We start from the raw sequence: 18,306 nt of genomic DNA, 5'->3' as shown, positions 1-18,306 counted from the left end.
ATACATGATCCTAACAATCAACTTAACACATTTATGTGCCCCGTTATTTTCATTAACACAGAGCCATGTGTGTGGTACTCGCATATATAAAATATTCAGGGCGGTGCCTGCCCTGAACCTAACACACACATGTCAAATGCCAGAGTCCACTATTTAAAAAGCAAATGGCCCCAGGAGAGAGTAACCTCCAACCCTTTTACCACCATCTGAGGAGAGCAAGAAATGGGTAAGAAGAGTGGAAAAATAAACAGTAGTAAGTAAACAAGTTCACAAGAACCAGATCGGTAGCTAGTGATTAACTAGTGGATTCGTTTCTAGTGACCCAAACAAGAACAAAGTTTCCCTATCTCAGTCATGGTGAAACAGGTGATGAGGAATTTCTGAATAATTATGCTGGGCATCAGTCAATCAAATGGAATCCATATGTATACAAATACTTAGGCAAGACTAGTGAGGAGTTAAGACTATTAGCATAACATTGCTTAGCCACCATACCTGGGAATATTCTAGTCTATTTAACTAGATAACCCTCACTTGTCCCTCCTACAATGGGGGAAATTGTGCTTTAATAAGTGTGTGGAGGCAAGGAGCAAAGGGTAGAAAACAAGTGCACCAGTGATATTCACTGGACATTATGTTGAAAATGAACTACACAATTTGTGAGTGGGAAAAGGGAGGGAAAAACTAGGAGGGGATGACACTGTCCAAAAGAGAAATATGCTTTCTCTGACTTATATAACTGTAACCCCTCTGCTCATCATCTTCACAATAAGTTTTTAAATGCATTTTTTAAAAAGAAGCAAAATCTTTAAAGGTGGGGGAAGTTCTGTTTACCTAAGAACATACACTGATGTGAGAAAAATTAGAATGAAATCACCAACTTACAATTCTAAACTTCAAACAATATCACTTTAGAAGCTAATGCTACCATTGAAATGAACTAAATTTTAGACACATTGAAATCTTGTTCAAAGGCAAGTTTTAATTATAAAATTTGGAACTTCCAGCATCCAAGCAGAAACTGGGCTCCTCGAGGAGTCTCTGCTGCAGGAGAGTTTAGTGACATGCACAGCATGAGACAAGCCCACCAGCTTCCACAGTAGGAAGCAGGTTGCTCAGTGACAGCTGGGCTGAGAGGATGGCAGGCAGGTCCCCAACAGAGTCAAAGGAATCAAGAAGTGTGAGTTTGCAACTGCTCATGGAAATGAGCCTAAAAATCTCAGAAACGGAATTGGTCATTTTGAGAATAATCATTCTTACACTGATGATAGGAAAAGGTAGAGCATGAGCAGCATGATAGGAATAGGTCCCAGTAGCTCATATCTGTAACCCTAGCTATTCAGGAGCCTGATGTCCTAAGGATCACAGTTCAAAGTCAGACTAGGAGGAAAGTCCATGAGACTCTTATCTCAAATTAATCACCAAAGAAGCCAGAAACAGAGCTGTCGCTCAGGTATGATGGCACTAGCCTTAGCAAAAATGCAAAGGGACAGCACCTAAGACTTGAGTTCAAGCCCAATCCTGGAAAATAAATAAATAAATAAATAAAATTCTTGAACTTATTAAATGTGTTAATGATATAAGCTCAAATTAGATTTTTTACATGTGGTAGCCCTAACTCATAGTAGTTTGCACAATTGATTTTGAATAAAATTATTTTGTATATTCCAAACAAGACCAAAATAAGGCCTCTATGATTTTTTTTTCTCCTCACACTGTTCTGTCCAAAATCTCATTGGCAACCTTGTAACACTTCTGTACTGAATTTGTAATCAGTCAATCAATATTAGGCTCCATTCCCCCCCTCCCAAGCTCTTTTACCCCAGCCACATAATAACTTTTTTAGTACCAAGTGAGTACCTTCTGAATTTTCCTAATCCCTACCTCTCACCACCTTCAAAACCTGAACTGTACTATATAGGTAACTTTATTTCTGATTAAATGAGTATTTTTTAAAATATTTTGATTATCTTTTTTTTTTGCTAGTCCTGGGCTTGAGCTCAGGGCCTGAGCACTGTCCTTGGACTTTCTCAAAGCTAGAGCTCTACCATTTGAGCCTCGGCACCATTTCTGGCTTTTTTCTATGTATGTGGTACCGAGGAATCGAACCCGGGTCTTCATGCATGCTAGGCAAGCACTTTAACCATTAGGCCAAACTCCCGGCCCATATTTTGATTATCTTTAAACAGTTGTACACATGAACAAGGCAATTTACAATGCAACCCATTCAACATTAAATAAGTAAACTCGTAAAGGTTTTAAACTCTATCCAGACAGTCAAGTGCAAGAATACAAATTGAGGACAAAACAGAAAAATTTAGTAAGTTATTGTGTGATCAGATCTGATTAATCTTCCATAAGGGAAATATTTTCCTTGGTAGATCTGTTTAGAGGTAGAAGTTATATTATATCTAAAAACCAGGAAGCCAAGGATAACTTGAACAAATAATATTATAGGTTCTGCAGAATGACTGATAAGTCTTTGCAAAGACTCAGACAGTTTAATCTTTCTTGAATGTTTTTCCCCACTGATTTTTTTCTGTCATGTGCAGTCACTAAAACTAGTAGAGTTAACAAGTGTTTGAAGTATGATACTCAAGTCACTTTTGTCAGAGCTGCATTTATTTTAAGCTATACCCATTCTTGGTAGTCTTTTATGTATACGATTTGTAGCTTTTTTATCTCGCTTGTTTTCCGTCATGGGTCAGACTGATAGGGCAGTTATAAAAACACCCTTTTGGAAAGCTTTACAAAAATAATATGTATCTACCTTCTCACAAGAGATGACTTTGCATTGCAGATTAAATAAATGGCTGGAGAATCAAGCATCCTGATAGAGGAACTTACATTTTTGCCATTCTTGCACAGCTTATCATACCCCTTACCTTTTAGTAGATGTTATCCATTTCAATTCAGCACAACCTTCACGATCTACCACAAGCTACAGTTATCTTCTAATTGGAAGGAAATTCCCAGGAAGGCAGTGTATAGACAACCACATTTAATGCATCCTGTTGAAAAGGAACCATTCTAAATTGTGTCTGAGCACCGTTGTATCTCCTCATATACTGCAAATCAGATATCTTAATCAGTGGCTAGAAACTCATCCTTATCAGTAACATATTCATGAAAGATGGTGTGTGTATGAGCTGCAAAATGTTTAGCAGAAGCCCAGGAATGAAAAGGAAAAAAAAAACAGTAAAGAATTGACAGAATAGTTTTGTGTTTCAACCCTATTCATTTTGGGAATTTTGTCATCTCTGTTTGTTCCATTTGGAATGGTAATAAAAAACAACAGAATGTCAGATTCCTACGGCTTGATTCTATCCATATATAGATACTCATAGCATGCAATGATCCAGGATGGAAGCATATCTATTTTATACAAAGTGATGAAAGTAAGTACATATATGTATTCTAGTGCCTTCCTAATTTTCCTATTCATTAATATTATCTTATGCAAGTTTGGTGGCTTGTTTTGTTTTGACAAAGCAACGCCTAAAAATTGCTTCACAAAACCGAGAGTTGTTCTTGACAATTAGGATGTGCAGTCAGTGGTCCTCTCAATGTGGGTACCTCTCCTTGGAATTTAGGAGCCGCCATGTGAGTGAGGGAGGGAGACAATTCATTAGCCGTATCTACGGGAACTCAAAGTGGCGGGGGATGTCAGCCCCTGCTCTGGCTCTTCAATACTAATGAGAGTCATTGCATATTCATAACCCCAAATACAGTCAGCTTCTTGTACAAACTTTTGTCATCCAGGCTTCATGGCAAGAGCAAAGCACCACACTCTTCGTGTTGTAGTGCTTCCGCCAAATGTGAGCCCAAGATGGATTGTTTTGCAATGTGGCCTGAGGAGGAGCTAAAAGATACTGTCCCAAGAGTCCAGCAACTGTTGAGTTTGGTTGCAAGAGTCCACATAATCAAAGAAATGAAAAGAAGACCCCAGTGGTAAGAGTGTAGAATATATATATATATATATATTTCATATAATACATGAAAACTGAATACATGATAACTAAATTTTGAAAATACCCCGAGCAAAGAAGTTGACTTACTGAAAGCTGAGAGTAATTATCTATTAGGAATGTGAGACCATGCACCTTACGTCTCATCTTGGTGCAAGAAGAATGCTGTACCCCCATAAGCTAGTTCTCACATTGGAGAAATGCCACAATGTCATGATAGAAACAGATTTCAAAAACACCCTGAAGTCTCCCCTTACTGTCAATACCAAAGCTCAGTGCAGTAAACCTCCCAGTTCTACCACATCAAGAGTCCAGTTCCTTAGGCACCAAGCTGTGCTGTTGTCACTGCCAGCAATGCTCTATCACTGTCATCCCCACTGCCATCATTGCATTTCTAGAAGCAAGCTTTTACTCAGTGTGCTTGCGGGGAATCCCTAAGGGACTAGCACTACACCGTTTGACCCTCAAATACCTGTCTGTCTGGGGGAGCTACTAGCATTCCCTGAAGTCACAGACTTGAAATGTATGTTTCAGCAGCCACTGAAAAAGCCTTGAGCATTTTTTTCACTCATAATGATGTCTTCAGCTGGAATGCCAGCACACTTCCATATTTTTCTGACAGGCACACAAGCTATAAACTCCTCATAAAAATTAAGTAAAACAGGACAGTGAAAGAAAACTTTCTAAATTTGATCATATTTGAATCGTTAAAAGTTATTTCCAGATGCATCATGTGCATAAATATCCTCGCAGCTAAAGACACATCAAGAATATTGAGATGATGGTGGGGGTAGATGGTGAGGCATTGTGGGGAAAGGGTCTTGTCAAACTGTTTTATATCTTAGTCACAGACAAGCAAGCTTTGAAAATAGAAGGATTTGTGTTTATGATTGATTGAGGTAACTGATTATCCACAGATATTTTAAGTGTTGAGACATTAAATTGTCAGCTCTATCAGTTTGATTGCAGTAAAACATGAAAACATTGACTTTTGTCTAGTTAGAGAAATTTATTTTTCCCAGAATGACAATCCTTTAAGTAGAAGCCAGGCAGTTTGCCAGCTTTCTGTGTCATACACTGAAGTTTGCAAATGCAACCCATATTTTCAAGTGTTTTTTAAGGTTCCATGAATGGTGCATAGGTCTTTTGCAAATAGTCTTGTAATGAACACAGTTCTGCAGTATGCATCATTGTGTAAGACATTCTGAGAAAAGCATTTATTCACTTTGAAGGAGGGAAAATATAACCTTTTGCTTTTGTGGTATATGGTACCAGCGCTCTTTACTTATTTCGAGGTTTACTCAGAAATAAAACAACTCTTTGGGCCACCATGCTGCGAACAAGTTTGATTAATATGTTTTATAAGCCTGAAATAAATGCTCATAATAGCTGTCAGTATGCTGATAGTTTTCAAAAGTCTTTGTTGCCAGAATGAGTAATTTGGCTTATCGTCTTTAAGATACCATATTCCAGTCTAAAAGGAAAATGTTCAAAGTCAAATAAATTCCACTAAAATTTGATTGTCATTAAATTAGTTGAGCCTCATATTCTGGATCTCTGTGAGAACTCCATGCACGTGAACTACTTAAAAGAATACTAATTCTGCATCTTATTTGCACTTATTCCTTGTTATTCCTGTGCTTTTCAATGGGTAGACTGCAGTCCTGGGTTAAAAACCTAGTCCATTATAAAAACCAAAAATGCCAGATGTTTTATATATAGAAAATTATCTCAATAAAATCTGTGACTAAAAAATCATCACAAGGCCAAAGTCAAAAGACAGATGTGGTCATTAATTCTATTAAAACCAAGACTCTTCCATAATTGCTACATATTTTCTAAGCATGTATCAAGATCATTCAAATGTGAAAGGTCCCAAAGACCAATGGACCACCAAGCCTAACATATCTGACAAATAGAATAGACAGGATATGTTGCTATTAAAGGAACTTACAGTATCCACAGGTAATTGTTGTCTCTTCCTGACTCCACTGGACAATTGTTTTGTGTCCTGCAACACTGAGTTTGGTTGCCCTTGTGTTCTCTTGTTGCTTTCTTTTGTCATTCACTTTCTTTTTTGAATTAGGGATGAACTGGGGAGCTTGTACTTGCTAGGCAGGCTCTCTACCACTTGACTCATGCCTCCAGTGGCTTTTTGCATTAGTTCTTTTCATTGAGGTCTCACTTTATGCCCAGGCTTCTTGGCTGAGTTTCTCCCAGTTGTGGCTCTCCATATCATGGAGGATGATGACAAATATGTACCGCTGCACCCCAACCTCTGCCACCCATGTAGCTGAGATTACATGTTGGAGCCGCTATACCTGGTTAATTGGTTTCCTTGTTTCACCTACCACAGAGGCTTCATTGATATTCGATGGCAGAACTTCACAAAGCACCCACCTGTAGACTACCCACAATTACAGCTCCTTTTGTCTTTGTGCCTTCCTGCCAGATTTGATACTGTTTTATACCATGCCCACCAGCAGTTAAAATTACAGGTCCCTAGCCACAAATCTTTTTGTTTTGTAATCTCTATATTTCCAAACTCCCTAAAGAAAGGTTCCTTTTTTAAAATAAGAATAGTTCTTTTGTCCTCCTATATCACTATTATCACTATTATTATTTTCCAATTGCCAAGAGACCGCAGGTTTCCTACGTGCTCACACCAGTGCTCTGTGAGTCTTATTGCCCTGTTGATATGTGAGCAACAAAACTGCAACTTCCAGTGCAGCTTCTGGTGGTCCTTCTTGCATGCCATGGCCACCTCCTCAGTTTGTCATCCATTGCGGCCATTTTGCAGTGCTCTGCAGGCTGATTTACCTGCAGGTATGCACATGTATACATGATTCCTTACAAGAATGCTGGCAATTAGCTCATAAATTGTATTTAAAACAAAAGATGACTTAGTTTGCTCCTCTTCATGAGGCTTTTTCTTCCCTTTCAGGAAGTAGACTGCTCTTGTGCCAACCCATAGCAACCTATATACCATTCACATGCTTATAATAATTCTGTAATTTCAGTAGTCCCAATCCATTTGCTAGACCTTCAAATCTTGTTCCATAAGTATGAAATAGACTATAGTTTGTTTTGTTAACCTTACAAACCACACAGACGGAGTTTCTGACTTAGGTAGGGTTTCTGGGTTTTTGACATCACAAGTGCTATTTCTCAGTATACAGACTGAGGACATCTGAGGAAAAGGTCTGAAGTATGATACTTTTCATGGTGCTTCTTTGTTTGCTTGTCTATTCCAAATCCCTCTGTTCATCACCTGTCCTCTAACTTTGCAGGGGTTTTCTATTTGCTTTCACAGTACTGAGGATGGAAGTGAGGCCTCACCTGTGTTAGAAAAGTGATATACCATTGAGCCATATCTCCAACCCTGGACTCTGACTTTTAAAGCTCCCTAGAACCTTGTCATTCTAATGATAGCAGCCATCCTTAAAATGATTATAAACTTAAGTAATTATGCTGATCAAAATTTCCACACTTCATTCCTTCCTATGCCTCATTTCAGTAGCATGTATTTATTTTTACATACAGTAAAAGTAAAATTTATTGCCACTATGAAGCAATAAATTTAGTTTCTTACTAACTGCCTACAGGCAATATCCTTCACAATTCCCTGAGCCTCCGGGCCAAATACTGACTGTCTCTAGGTTTAAATTTGTTTTCCTTATACTCTTCTATTTTAAATGTCTATAAATATTTAGCAACAAAGACTACCCATTAATAATATTTAAAAGAAGTAGTCCCTCTTTATAGTTAGTGATATATGAGATGTCCCCTTTTTCACATAAAATTATTGCTATATATGAAACTATTTGCTTTCTCCCTTTTCGTTGCTATGAGAAGGATCGATTGAGCACAAGCATTTTCAAATTATATTTAGGAGTGCCTCAGGGTTCTTCTTAGAAGAAATGGTTATATGGGACCACCCAAAAAGAAAAAGACAGGAAGAAAGCAAACCTTCCAGGTTTCGTTCCTTCAAGACAACATCAGTTCTTCCCCAGTGTTTTGAAACAATTTTTAAACTCACAGATATATTGAAAGCACAGTCAAAAGAATTCCAGTGTATGTTTCATCTAGATTGGAAAGTGTTTTACTCCTGATTCTACTTTCTCATTTCTCCTCTTCTTTTTTTTTCATACTGGTATAGCGGTTTGAACTCAGGTCTGTAACCAAGATGCCCTTTGCTCTAACTTGCAATATTTTCTGACATGTCCTCATCATAAGTCAAGCCATAATAATAACATGAAGTTACAGAACCCCGATCTCTTCCCTCCGAGCTGAGGAGGTACACAGTTTTGCTATGATGGACTTATCACCACAAGTCCAAAGCAATGAGGCTAATCTATCATGGACTAGAAACTAGAATCAAAGTAAACCTTTTCTCTTTACAAGTTAATTAACCTAGATATTTGACTGTAGTGAAAGAAAGGTAGCACAGGGTATATCAGATTCTCTTATTTGCTTATTTTAAGCATGAATCCATGCATTCAAATCTGTTATTCTCATTTTTTTGAAACTCAAATATCATCAATTTAACCAATAGGTGCCCCTTTGATTTGCCTCCAAGATTTTTTCACCTATGCCCATGAAAATGTGGGATTGAATACCACTTTTATTTGTTTTGCATTCTGGGGCTGAATTCTAAATAATACTTTTTAAAAAAATTTAAATCCTCATGTTCTGTAACAAAATGGCCTATCCCCAAACTGTCTCGCTTCAATTCAGATTTGTATCTATAGAACCCAGAAAGTAGAAAAGATGATCAATGATAGCAATTCATGTACCTCTAAGGCCACACTGCCCACAACCATCTTGTTCTGTCAACTTACCAGATACGTTTCCACCTTTCTCCCTGCCTGGAACCCTCTATAGCACCTGCAGGGCTGGCTTTCCCCCTTGCCTTGGATCATTGCTCAAAACTACTCTTCCATGGGAAGCCATCTCTGATGATGATGCAAGTGTTGTTTTGCTGGGTTTTTTTAATTTTTAAAACATGGATTGAAATATTGTTTAACAGCAACTCCTTTGTTCACAAAGTTTTAGGCTACAGAAAGATATAAAATAACAGTGTGTAAAATTTATGAATGGCTAAGTCACACACATAACATGAACCCTTGTGGCATGATTTTATTGTATGAATTAACAAACTTCTAAACTGTACACTGGGATTCATATAGTCCTATTAGCTCATGAAAATGAAGTTAAAGTTGCCAATTCTATCATGTCTGACTTCTTTATAAAATACTCTTACTCATAGCATATCCATTTCATATCACTTCCTGTAGAATTAGTCTAGCATTTCAAGCAATTTGCTCCTAAATAAACAACAATAAGTAAAGCTAAATCCAAACTATTTGTCTTTTCATATGGAACACTTTCTAAAATAAACATTTTTAACTAGTAACCCTTACCATTTGCTTTTCCCAAGTAAGTCTTTGAAAAAACAAACAGAAAACCCTCAGCAAACAATCACAGATAATAATCAACATCAAAGAGATAGCTACAAGATTGACAAGTAAGTAAGTGCTTTCACACATTCAGCACTGAAAGCCACTCTTTCCCCAGACACATTCTTCAGCACCTAATTCAACAGAACTACTTTCTTTAAGGGTAATGCTGTACATTGAACGCTATACTTCTATTCTCCTGGATGCCTTCTCTGCTTAATGAATTCTTTGAGTGTTTGACAGCCTAATCCACTTTCTAAGGTACCTATAGTAGTCACTAAAAGATGTAGCTGATTTTAAATAAAACTCATCATCTCCTAAATCATCATCTCTGGTACATATCATGGCCACTGTGTTTTACTACAGTGTTAAGTTTTCTTAAGGATAAAAACTAAACCATAGTTTTCAGTCGTGTAGCATACAAAAGAGTATGTTCACAATATTTGATTATATATAACTTACTATTCTTGAGACTTAGACCTGCAGTGTTCAATAAGGGTAACAAAGTAGCCACAAACAGCTATTAAGTACTAATAATGTGTCCAATCCAAAGTAAATTACACGAGAAATTTAAAACTTACAGTAAAGTTCCAGAATTTGGCATGGAAAAAAAACATGAAATATCTTACTAACTTTATGTTAATTACATATTGAAATCTCTTTTTTTTGCCAATCCTGGGAGAGAGGGAGGGAGGGAGGGGAGGGAAGGAGGGAGGGGAGGGAGGGAGGGAGGGAGGGAGGGAGGGAGGGAAGGAGAAAGAAGGAAGGAAGGAAGGAAGGAAGGAAGGAAGGAAGGAAGGAAGGAAGGAAGGAAGAAAGGAAAGAAAGAAAGAAAGAAAGAAAGAAAGAAAGAAAGAAAGAAAGAAAGAAAGAAAGAAAGAAGGAAAGAAAAAAAGAAAGTAGTTGAGCTATGGCTCAAGTGGTACAGCACCAGCCTTGAACAAAAAAGCCCAAGGATAAGGCCAGAACCATGAGTTCAAGCCCCAACTGGCACCAAAAAAAAAAAGAAAAAAAGAAAAAAGATAACATGGTTATGGTTATGGATATTTCAAACTCAGTAAATGCCAATGTGAAATCATACCTTTTTAAACTATTTTCAAATCCTATTCCTTTCAGTACTTCCAAATTATCTATTCCTTCCATTCCCATTGTCTTTGTTCTAAGTCATTCTCCTTTCTCACCCAGGTGCCCCATCTGTATCACCTCCAGCGTTACTCAATTCACATTGTAGCTGGAATGCTACCATTTGTCATTTATTTGTTCTCAAGAAAAAGTCCAAACTTCGTAAGGTGACCAAGTATGTCCAGGACTAAAAAAGAGCCTTCCTTGAAATTCCACTTGTGATTATTTCATCTAGAGAGAAAGAAAAAAACAAGAGATTAGCCCTACTGTTAACATCAAGCAAATATATATAAATATACATAGATATAGATAGAGAGAGAGAGAAGTAAGATGCTATTATCTAAAAAAAAGCATTTAAGAAGTAAAGTAAGCCAGATGCAAAGAAACATAGTATCCATGGTTCCCCTCATTTATGACAATTAGTACACATCTAGGATTCTCCTAGCAGAGGATCAAAATAGCTCAAAAGCTATGTACATATGGCCATATAGGATGAGGCTAAGTAAAATGAACTCTAGGATATTTTAACAAGAAGTTTATCTTTTTGATTGTTGTTATTAATGTTCTATGTGAAGCTATTTCTTTTCTCTTCTTTTCCCCTTATGTTACTGTATCTGAATGTGGTACCAGGCATATTGTATATACATTTATTTGCTAATTTGAAATAGGGAAGTGTAGAGAAAAATAAGATGACTAGGAGGGTATAAGGGTAGAAAAAGATGGGAAAGTGTAACAATGTTCAAGAAGTAATATACCCATGCCAGGTAAGGTGGCTTATGCCTGTAATCCTAGCTACTCAGGGGACAGAGATCTGAAGATCACAGTTCAAAGCCAGCCCCAGCACTAAAAAGTTCATGAGACTCCATCTCCAATTAACCACCAGAAAAACAGAAGTAGCACTAGGGCTCAAGGGATAGGGTGGCAGCCTTGAACTGAAGACCTCAGGGTCAGCGCACAGGCCCAGAGTTCCAGGCAGTGACTGACAAAAAGAAGTACTTAGGAATTAACTTAACTAAGAATATAAAGGACATTTATAATGAAAACTTTAAAAACTTGACAAAGTAAATTAAAGCAGAAAGAAAGAAGTGGAAAAATATTGCATGCTCCTGGATTGGAAGAAGTAACATCATGAAATGGCAATCCTGCCAAGGGCTATCTACAAATTCAAAGCAACACCCATCAATGTTCCAATGTCATTCTTTGAGGAAATACAAGAAGCAATCCAAAATTTAATATAGAATAAAAAAGACCCCATATACCAAAAACAATCCTTAGCAGAAAGAATAGGGCTGGAAGAATATCAATTCCAAACTTTAAAATCTAGTACAAAGCTATAGTAACTAAAACAGCTTGGTACTAGCATAATAACAGGCCTGAGGACCAACTGAATAGAACTGATGATACAGAAATCAACCCACAGACCTATGGCCACCTAATCTTTGATGACGGGGCCAAAAAAAAAAAATAGGATGGAAGAAAGACAGTCTCTTCAACAAACGGTGCTGGCAGAATTAGTTAAGTATCTGCAGAAAACTAAAGTTGGATCCTTCTATGTCATCCTACAGCAGGATTAATTAAAAAAGGATCAAAGAACTTGAGGTAAGAGCAGATACCTACAAAACTTTACAAGAAGGAATAGGAGATACACTAGGTCTTCTTAGCACAAGTCAAAACATCCTTAACAAAGACCCAGAAACACAACAAATTAAAGACTTTTGACAAATAGTACTGAATTTAACTGCAGGAATTCTGTATGGCATAGGAAACAGCTAGCAAGTTAAACAGAATGTCCACAGAGTGGGAGAAGATTTTCACTAGCCATACAACAGACAAAGGCCTCATATCTAAAATATATCTTCAGCTAAAAAACTTGAATCTCTCCAAAACAAATCTTCAAAGAAACAACCATCCCATTAAAAGATGGGCTAAAGGCTTAAAGAGAGCTTTCTCTGAAGAGGAAATAAGAATGGCCTATAGACACATGAAGAAATGCTCGACATCTCTGGCCATAAAAGAAATGCAAATCAAAACAACCTTGCTATTCTAGCTGACTCCAGTGAGAATGGTAGGGATGTAGCCAGGAGATATCACGACTACACTGTTGGTGGGAGTGTAAACTCATACAACCACTATGGAAAGCAGTATGGCAGTTACTCAAAAGACTAAACATAGAGCTCCACTATGATCCAGCAATTCCACTACTTAGCATTTACCCATTCATCCAGAAACAAGAACATACTAAATCCACTAGCACAACAATGTTCATTGCAGCACTATTTACCATAGCAAAGATATGGAACCAACCCAGATGCCCCTCAGTTGATGAGTGGATCAACAAGATGCGATATTTATACACAATGGAATTCTACGCTGCCATCAGGAAGAACGACATCGTTCCATTTGTAAGGAAATGGAAGACTTAGAAAAAATCATATTAAGTGAAGTAAGCCAGACTCAAAGGAACATAGGCTCAATGGCTTGTCTCATTTGTTATAATCAGTAGAAACCTTGGGCTCTCCTAGCAGAGATTTACAATAGAACAAAACCTAGATACACAAGGCCATATAGTATGACGCTAAATGAAAGGGCCTCCAGGATATAAAAACAAAAGCCATATAATGAATGATTGTTGTCCTTAATGTACTATGTTATCTCTCATCTCTTTCGAGGTCCCTTGGTTATCTCATATTGTTACAGTATTTCACCTTGCTATCTGATATATTGTATATATGTTTATTTGGTTATTTGAAATAGGATAAGGAAGCGGGGGTTTGGGGAGGAAAATGAGGACCAAGACATGATAAAGGCTATCAATGTTTGTGAAGTAATACACCTTCTATCTGGTGACTATAATGTACCCCTTCTCTTAATTATGATAAAAAATATTTAAAAAGTAACAGTTGAATACGATGGGACTATATGAACCCTGAGAGACAAAAAAAAGGACAAATATCCAATAGGTAGACTCAGAAGTACCTAAGCAAATCGTAATTTTTAATAACTTTTTGCCACATCTGTTTCAAGCTGTGTAAGAATAAAAGATAAAATATCAGGTCAGTATTTCTGGGACATTATTGTTACAACGTTGAATTTCAGCAAGTACTACTGATCAACTTATATGAAGGCCTGTAAAAGCCGCGCACTAGTGGCTCATGCCTGTAATCCTAGCTACTCAAGAGGACTTTGGCTTGAAGGCAAGCAGGGAAAAAAGTCCCCCATAAGATTCAATCTCCAATTAACCACTCAAAAACTAGGAGTGGCACTGTGGCTCAAGTAATAGAGTGCTAGCCTTGAGCACAAAGAGGCTAGGGGACAGTGTCCAGGCCTTGAGTTCAAGACCCTAACAGACCACCAAAAAGAAAGAAGGAAAGAAAGAAAGAAGGAAAGAAAGAAAGAAAGAAAGAAAGAAAGAAAGAAAGAAAGAAAGAAAGAAGAAAGAAAGAAAGGCTGTAAAGAGACTTCAGTAATTTCAAAGAATCTTGTTACATAATAACAAGGTTAAATTAATCACCTTCTAAACAAGAACTCACTCTTTGGCTATTCTAGAAATGGATGCCTTGTTTATGAGCATCATGCACATACTGAACTTTTTAATATCTAAATTTAACCAAACCCAAAACACATCTGGTCACATTCACTTTAAACCATTTCTCAAATTTTTACATACAAGCATAGTTCAAAATAATTTACCCCATGTGTTTCTGATTCATTTACACTTTTGTCATCAAACACTTATTTTATAAGATTTAGTTGATTTTTATATCCAAGATGCCTTACATACTCTAGTTTTATGTATATACTTTCAGACATTCTTATTTCAAAGAGAACAAATAACTTCAATTTACTAACTTGGTTCACATGGAGTCTACATTGGCAAAAATATTTCAATATTCTCAACTTTATTTTCTTTAATGTTCCTTTTAACTCTCTTGACCTGGATACAGCTACATGAATAACAGAATGATAGCTGACACCCTTACCTAGTCAAGAGTTCAAAAGTGCATTGTGTGGAACACAAGGAACTAAAAGGATATTAAGGAGTGCTCATGGTTTAGAGCCATAGTCAAGCACGTCGGGAAAATGCTGAATGAAAAGTAAAGAGGTTGCAACAGAGTACCTTACATGCCAACAAACATAAACGCATTGGCTACTTGAGATATTGACTGGGAGCATTACGTTGTATCGCTAGCTGGCACAGAAAAGTTCTCTAGATCCATTTTCAATGGAGAGCTGGATGCAGTGGAACACACATGTCATCTAGCTCTAATAAAGATCTCACAGACAAATATCTCTCAGTCAAAAGTCTGGACTGAGGATACAGCTCTATGGTAAGAGTGATTCTCTAGCACAAACATCCAAGTTCAAAGTACAGTTCTCTCTCTCTCTCTCTCTCTCTCTCTCTCTCTCTCTCTCTCTCTCTCTCTCTCTCTCTCTCTCTCTCTCTCTCTCTCTCTCTCTCCATCTATCTACCTAGCTATCTATATATTGATTTAGATATGTTAAGATTTATATATTAAAGTACAATGTATAGTCATTTCTTGATTATGACAACAATATATTTTTCCATATATTTTAATGTAATTAATAGAAAGGTTACATTATATTCACCAGATAGAGGGTGCATTACTTCACATATATTGATATCCTTTCTCATGTCATGGTCCCCATTTCCCTCCCCCCACCCTCACCGTTCATCTTGTTTTCCCCCCTTCCCTATCTGATTTCAACTAACCAAATATGCATATATCCAATATATCAGATAACAAAGTGAAATACTGTAACAATATGAGATAACCAAGGGACAGCAAAAGAGATGAGAGATAACATAGTACATTAAGCACAACAATCATTCGTTACATGGCTTTGAAAACAATATATTTTAATTCTAAATGAGCTTCTCTCTGTCATGAAATACATTTCAGAATCATACCTCCAAAGTATGGTCTACTATTGAGCAAATCAAAAATAATTTTAAGATTACTTTAATCAAGATATAGTTTGGGCACTCTAGATCATGGACCTTCCTGCTTATGGCTGAGGCTTTTGTTTGCATATGATTGTTTTGTGGTCCCCAATGACATAATGCAATCCAACGGTCCATGAAAGTTAATTTTAATAATCTAACATTCATATAATGAATATCATGTCTTGCCTTTGATTATAAAGGTAATTGAGAAACAGTCTCTGTTAAGTACAGTGCTTAAAGGTACATGTGAGGACCTTTTCTAGGAGAGATTGGCAAGGAGGGGAAAGAAAGGAGATAAAGAAAGGATCAAAGTACATGACATAGAGATTTATATGAAGAGCATAAATAAGCCCATCAAGCATGGTCTTGCAAAGGGGAGAGCAGAGGCAGAATGCACAGTGGTCAACGGGATCGCTAAAGGACACTGCTACACAAACATGGAATCAATACAATCCAATCCCCAGTCACTCACATATGCCAGTTGAAGAAGAAAATGCAAACAAAAAATAGAAATTTTAAAAACAATAACTATATTACATATGGCATATACTATAATTTTGCTAAAATTCTATTTGTAGTTATGAGCAGCAAAAAATAAAAGTGGCACTAACAATTTCCCTTAAAGAACATTAACAACATGCATTGGACCAAAGACTGACACAAAATTCACTTCTGTTACTTATACATCTACATGTAATTGGAAAGCAATTTAAATAATTGTGTCAGAGGGAAGGGGTGGGGGGAGGGAAATGGGGACAAAAACATAAGAAGGGATATCAATGTGTCAGAAGTAATACACCTTCTATCTGGCGAATATAACTGTAACGAATCTATACATAAAATTTAAAATATTCAAAATATTCAAAACCTCAATTAAAAATAAATAAGTAAATAAAAAAAACATTAACAACAAAGCCTTAAAATAGTTTTATAAAGACTTCCACACATAAAGATTGAACAGCTATGAGGCTGCCTTTCAATCATACACATGGGAAATGCTGTATAAGGTACATGAAGAAATGTTAAGTTTAGACACTGGCTGTGAGGTAGCACAAACAAAAAGAGAAAAACAAATTACCTGAGCCCTTGATCACCCCAGTTTATTAACTGAAGCATTCTCCAGACTTGAGATTCAAAATGTGGAATCCAAACCTCTCAGTAATCACAGTGAGCTTGAGTAACATAGACAGAGATAAAATTAGAACTTGTGGGGGAATGACTGGATGGAACAGAAAAAAAAAAGTCCTGATGAACTACAGAGCTTCTAATATTTGGTTCAATGTTGATCTGCATATGCATGAATCAAATGCTTCAAGGCTAAGGAAAGACAACACCAGCAATTGTATATCAAATAATTCACAACTCACACCAAGCATAGAATAACTCCCATACACCATATATCTGAAGAAAAAGAAATAAATACAATGACAGCGATGGTAGAAGGACATCAAAGCAACCATTAGAACTATGTTCAAGGATGGAGTTGCAAATATGATCATGTTGAAAAAAGACATGATGGTAGCTTTTTAAAATACATGTTGTCATACAGACGACTGTACATCCTGTACTCCTACTGCAGTGTGTTCAAGGTCATTGATCTTTTCTGATCATCTTCATTCCATTGACTGTCTTTTTTTTTTTTTTTTTTTTTTTGGCCCCTTTCTCTTTCTGGCCCCGCTCGCTCCGGCCCCGCTCGCTCCGGCCCGGCTAGGCCCCCTTTCTAGCTCAGGCCCCGCTCGCTCCGGCCCGGCTAGGCCCTCTTTCTAGCTCAGGTCCATTGACTGTCTTATCCAATGTAATTTTCATTTCATTCTCAACTCATGTATTTTAAAAAGTTACCATCATGTCTTTATTCAACATGATCTTTGCAAAGAAAAAGGAGAAAATGTTTTAAAAAGTAATCACATAATACAATGGAATTCTACATAGCCAACAGACTAGATAAAATAATGGCATTCACAGGGGAGTGGATGAATGTAGAACCAATCATGTTGAATGAGACAAATCAAGACCTAAGGAACAAAAGGCGCATGGTATCCTTAATATGTAGCTATTAAATCCAAAGAGCACAAGAGCGAGGACTCAATAACTGCATATCCAATGCTATGGACATGGTAATGGAAATATAAACATAACTATATAGACATAAAAACCTATGACTATAGACATAATGTTTTCTTTCATAAATCCATATATTTCTATGACATACAAATCCTTAGACTAATTTTGATTAAGTTCTAAAAACTAAGTCCCAGGGATTGTATATAGAGATTCCCTTCTTGAACACTTGTTTGTTAAACTTGTCATTTGAAATATGATGTAAAAATCAATGTTAACAAATTCTTTAATTAAAGAAAGCAATCACATAAACTTTTTAAAGTTGGTGCACCTTCTATCTGGAAAATATCATGTAACCCTTTTACTAATTACAATAAAAAAATTTTAAAAAATTAAAAAAATAAAGTTGGTGGAAAGGATAAAATACAGATGCAAAAGTTTGAAGAAATCCTGAGCAGAATAAACCTTAAGGAGTCACACATAACATCAGAATATAGTGAAAAATATGATAATAAACAATAATAACAAACAGCACCCTAATCTAAGTAAAAAAGGTTTTCAAAGTACTAAAGAAACATATTTCACCCTGGAAAAAAATTAGTAAAACAAGATGAAAACCCTTTCCAAACAAATAAATGCTTAAAGAATTTATATTATCAGACTAGTATTCTTTGAAGGCTGCATGTAGTAGGAAAACATTACACAATGAACTTAGTTTCTGTCATAAAAAAAA

At 36.6% G+C, this 18,306-nt stretch overlaps 1 protein-coding gene across 18 annotated transcripts in view; it reads right to left on the bottom strand.

Moving 5' to 3' along the window:
* The window catches only part of LOC150064222 (uncharacterized), a 143,378-nt gene that overhangs the window by 22,616 nt on the left and 102,456 nt on the right, over positions 1-18,306 (bottom strand). For 9 of the 18 annotated variants that reach the window (XM_090331629.1, XM_090331636.1, XM_090331634.1 and 6 more), the window contains 2 exons: positions 16,594-16,687; positions 10,509-10,780 (listed from right to left, as the gene is read on the bottom strand). The exons of 1 other annotated variant lie outside the window; for it this stretch is intronic. In XM_090331629.1, coding sequence (XP_090187755.1) covers positions 10,509-10,576 — 68 coding nt within the window. In that variant the 5' untranslated portion in view covers positions 10,577-10,780; positions 16,594-16,687. 8 more of the 18 variants (XM_090331632.1, XM_090331635.1, XM_090331640.1 and 5 more) reach the window with 4 other exon arrangements.

Source organism: Megascapheus bottae, chromosome 4, assembly GCF_031878675.1.
Source record: "Megascapheus bottae isolate mThoBot1 chromosome 4, mThoBot2.hap1, whole genome shotgun sequence".
Taxonomy (NCBI): Eukaryota; Metazoa; Chordata; class Mammalia; order Rodentia; family Geomyidae; genus Megascapheus; species Megascapheus bottae.
Note: the sequence above shows the minus strand (reverse complement) of the source record. Positions and strands in the feature narration are given on the sequence as shown.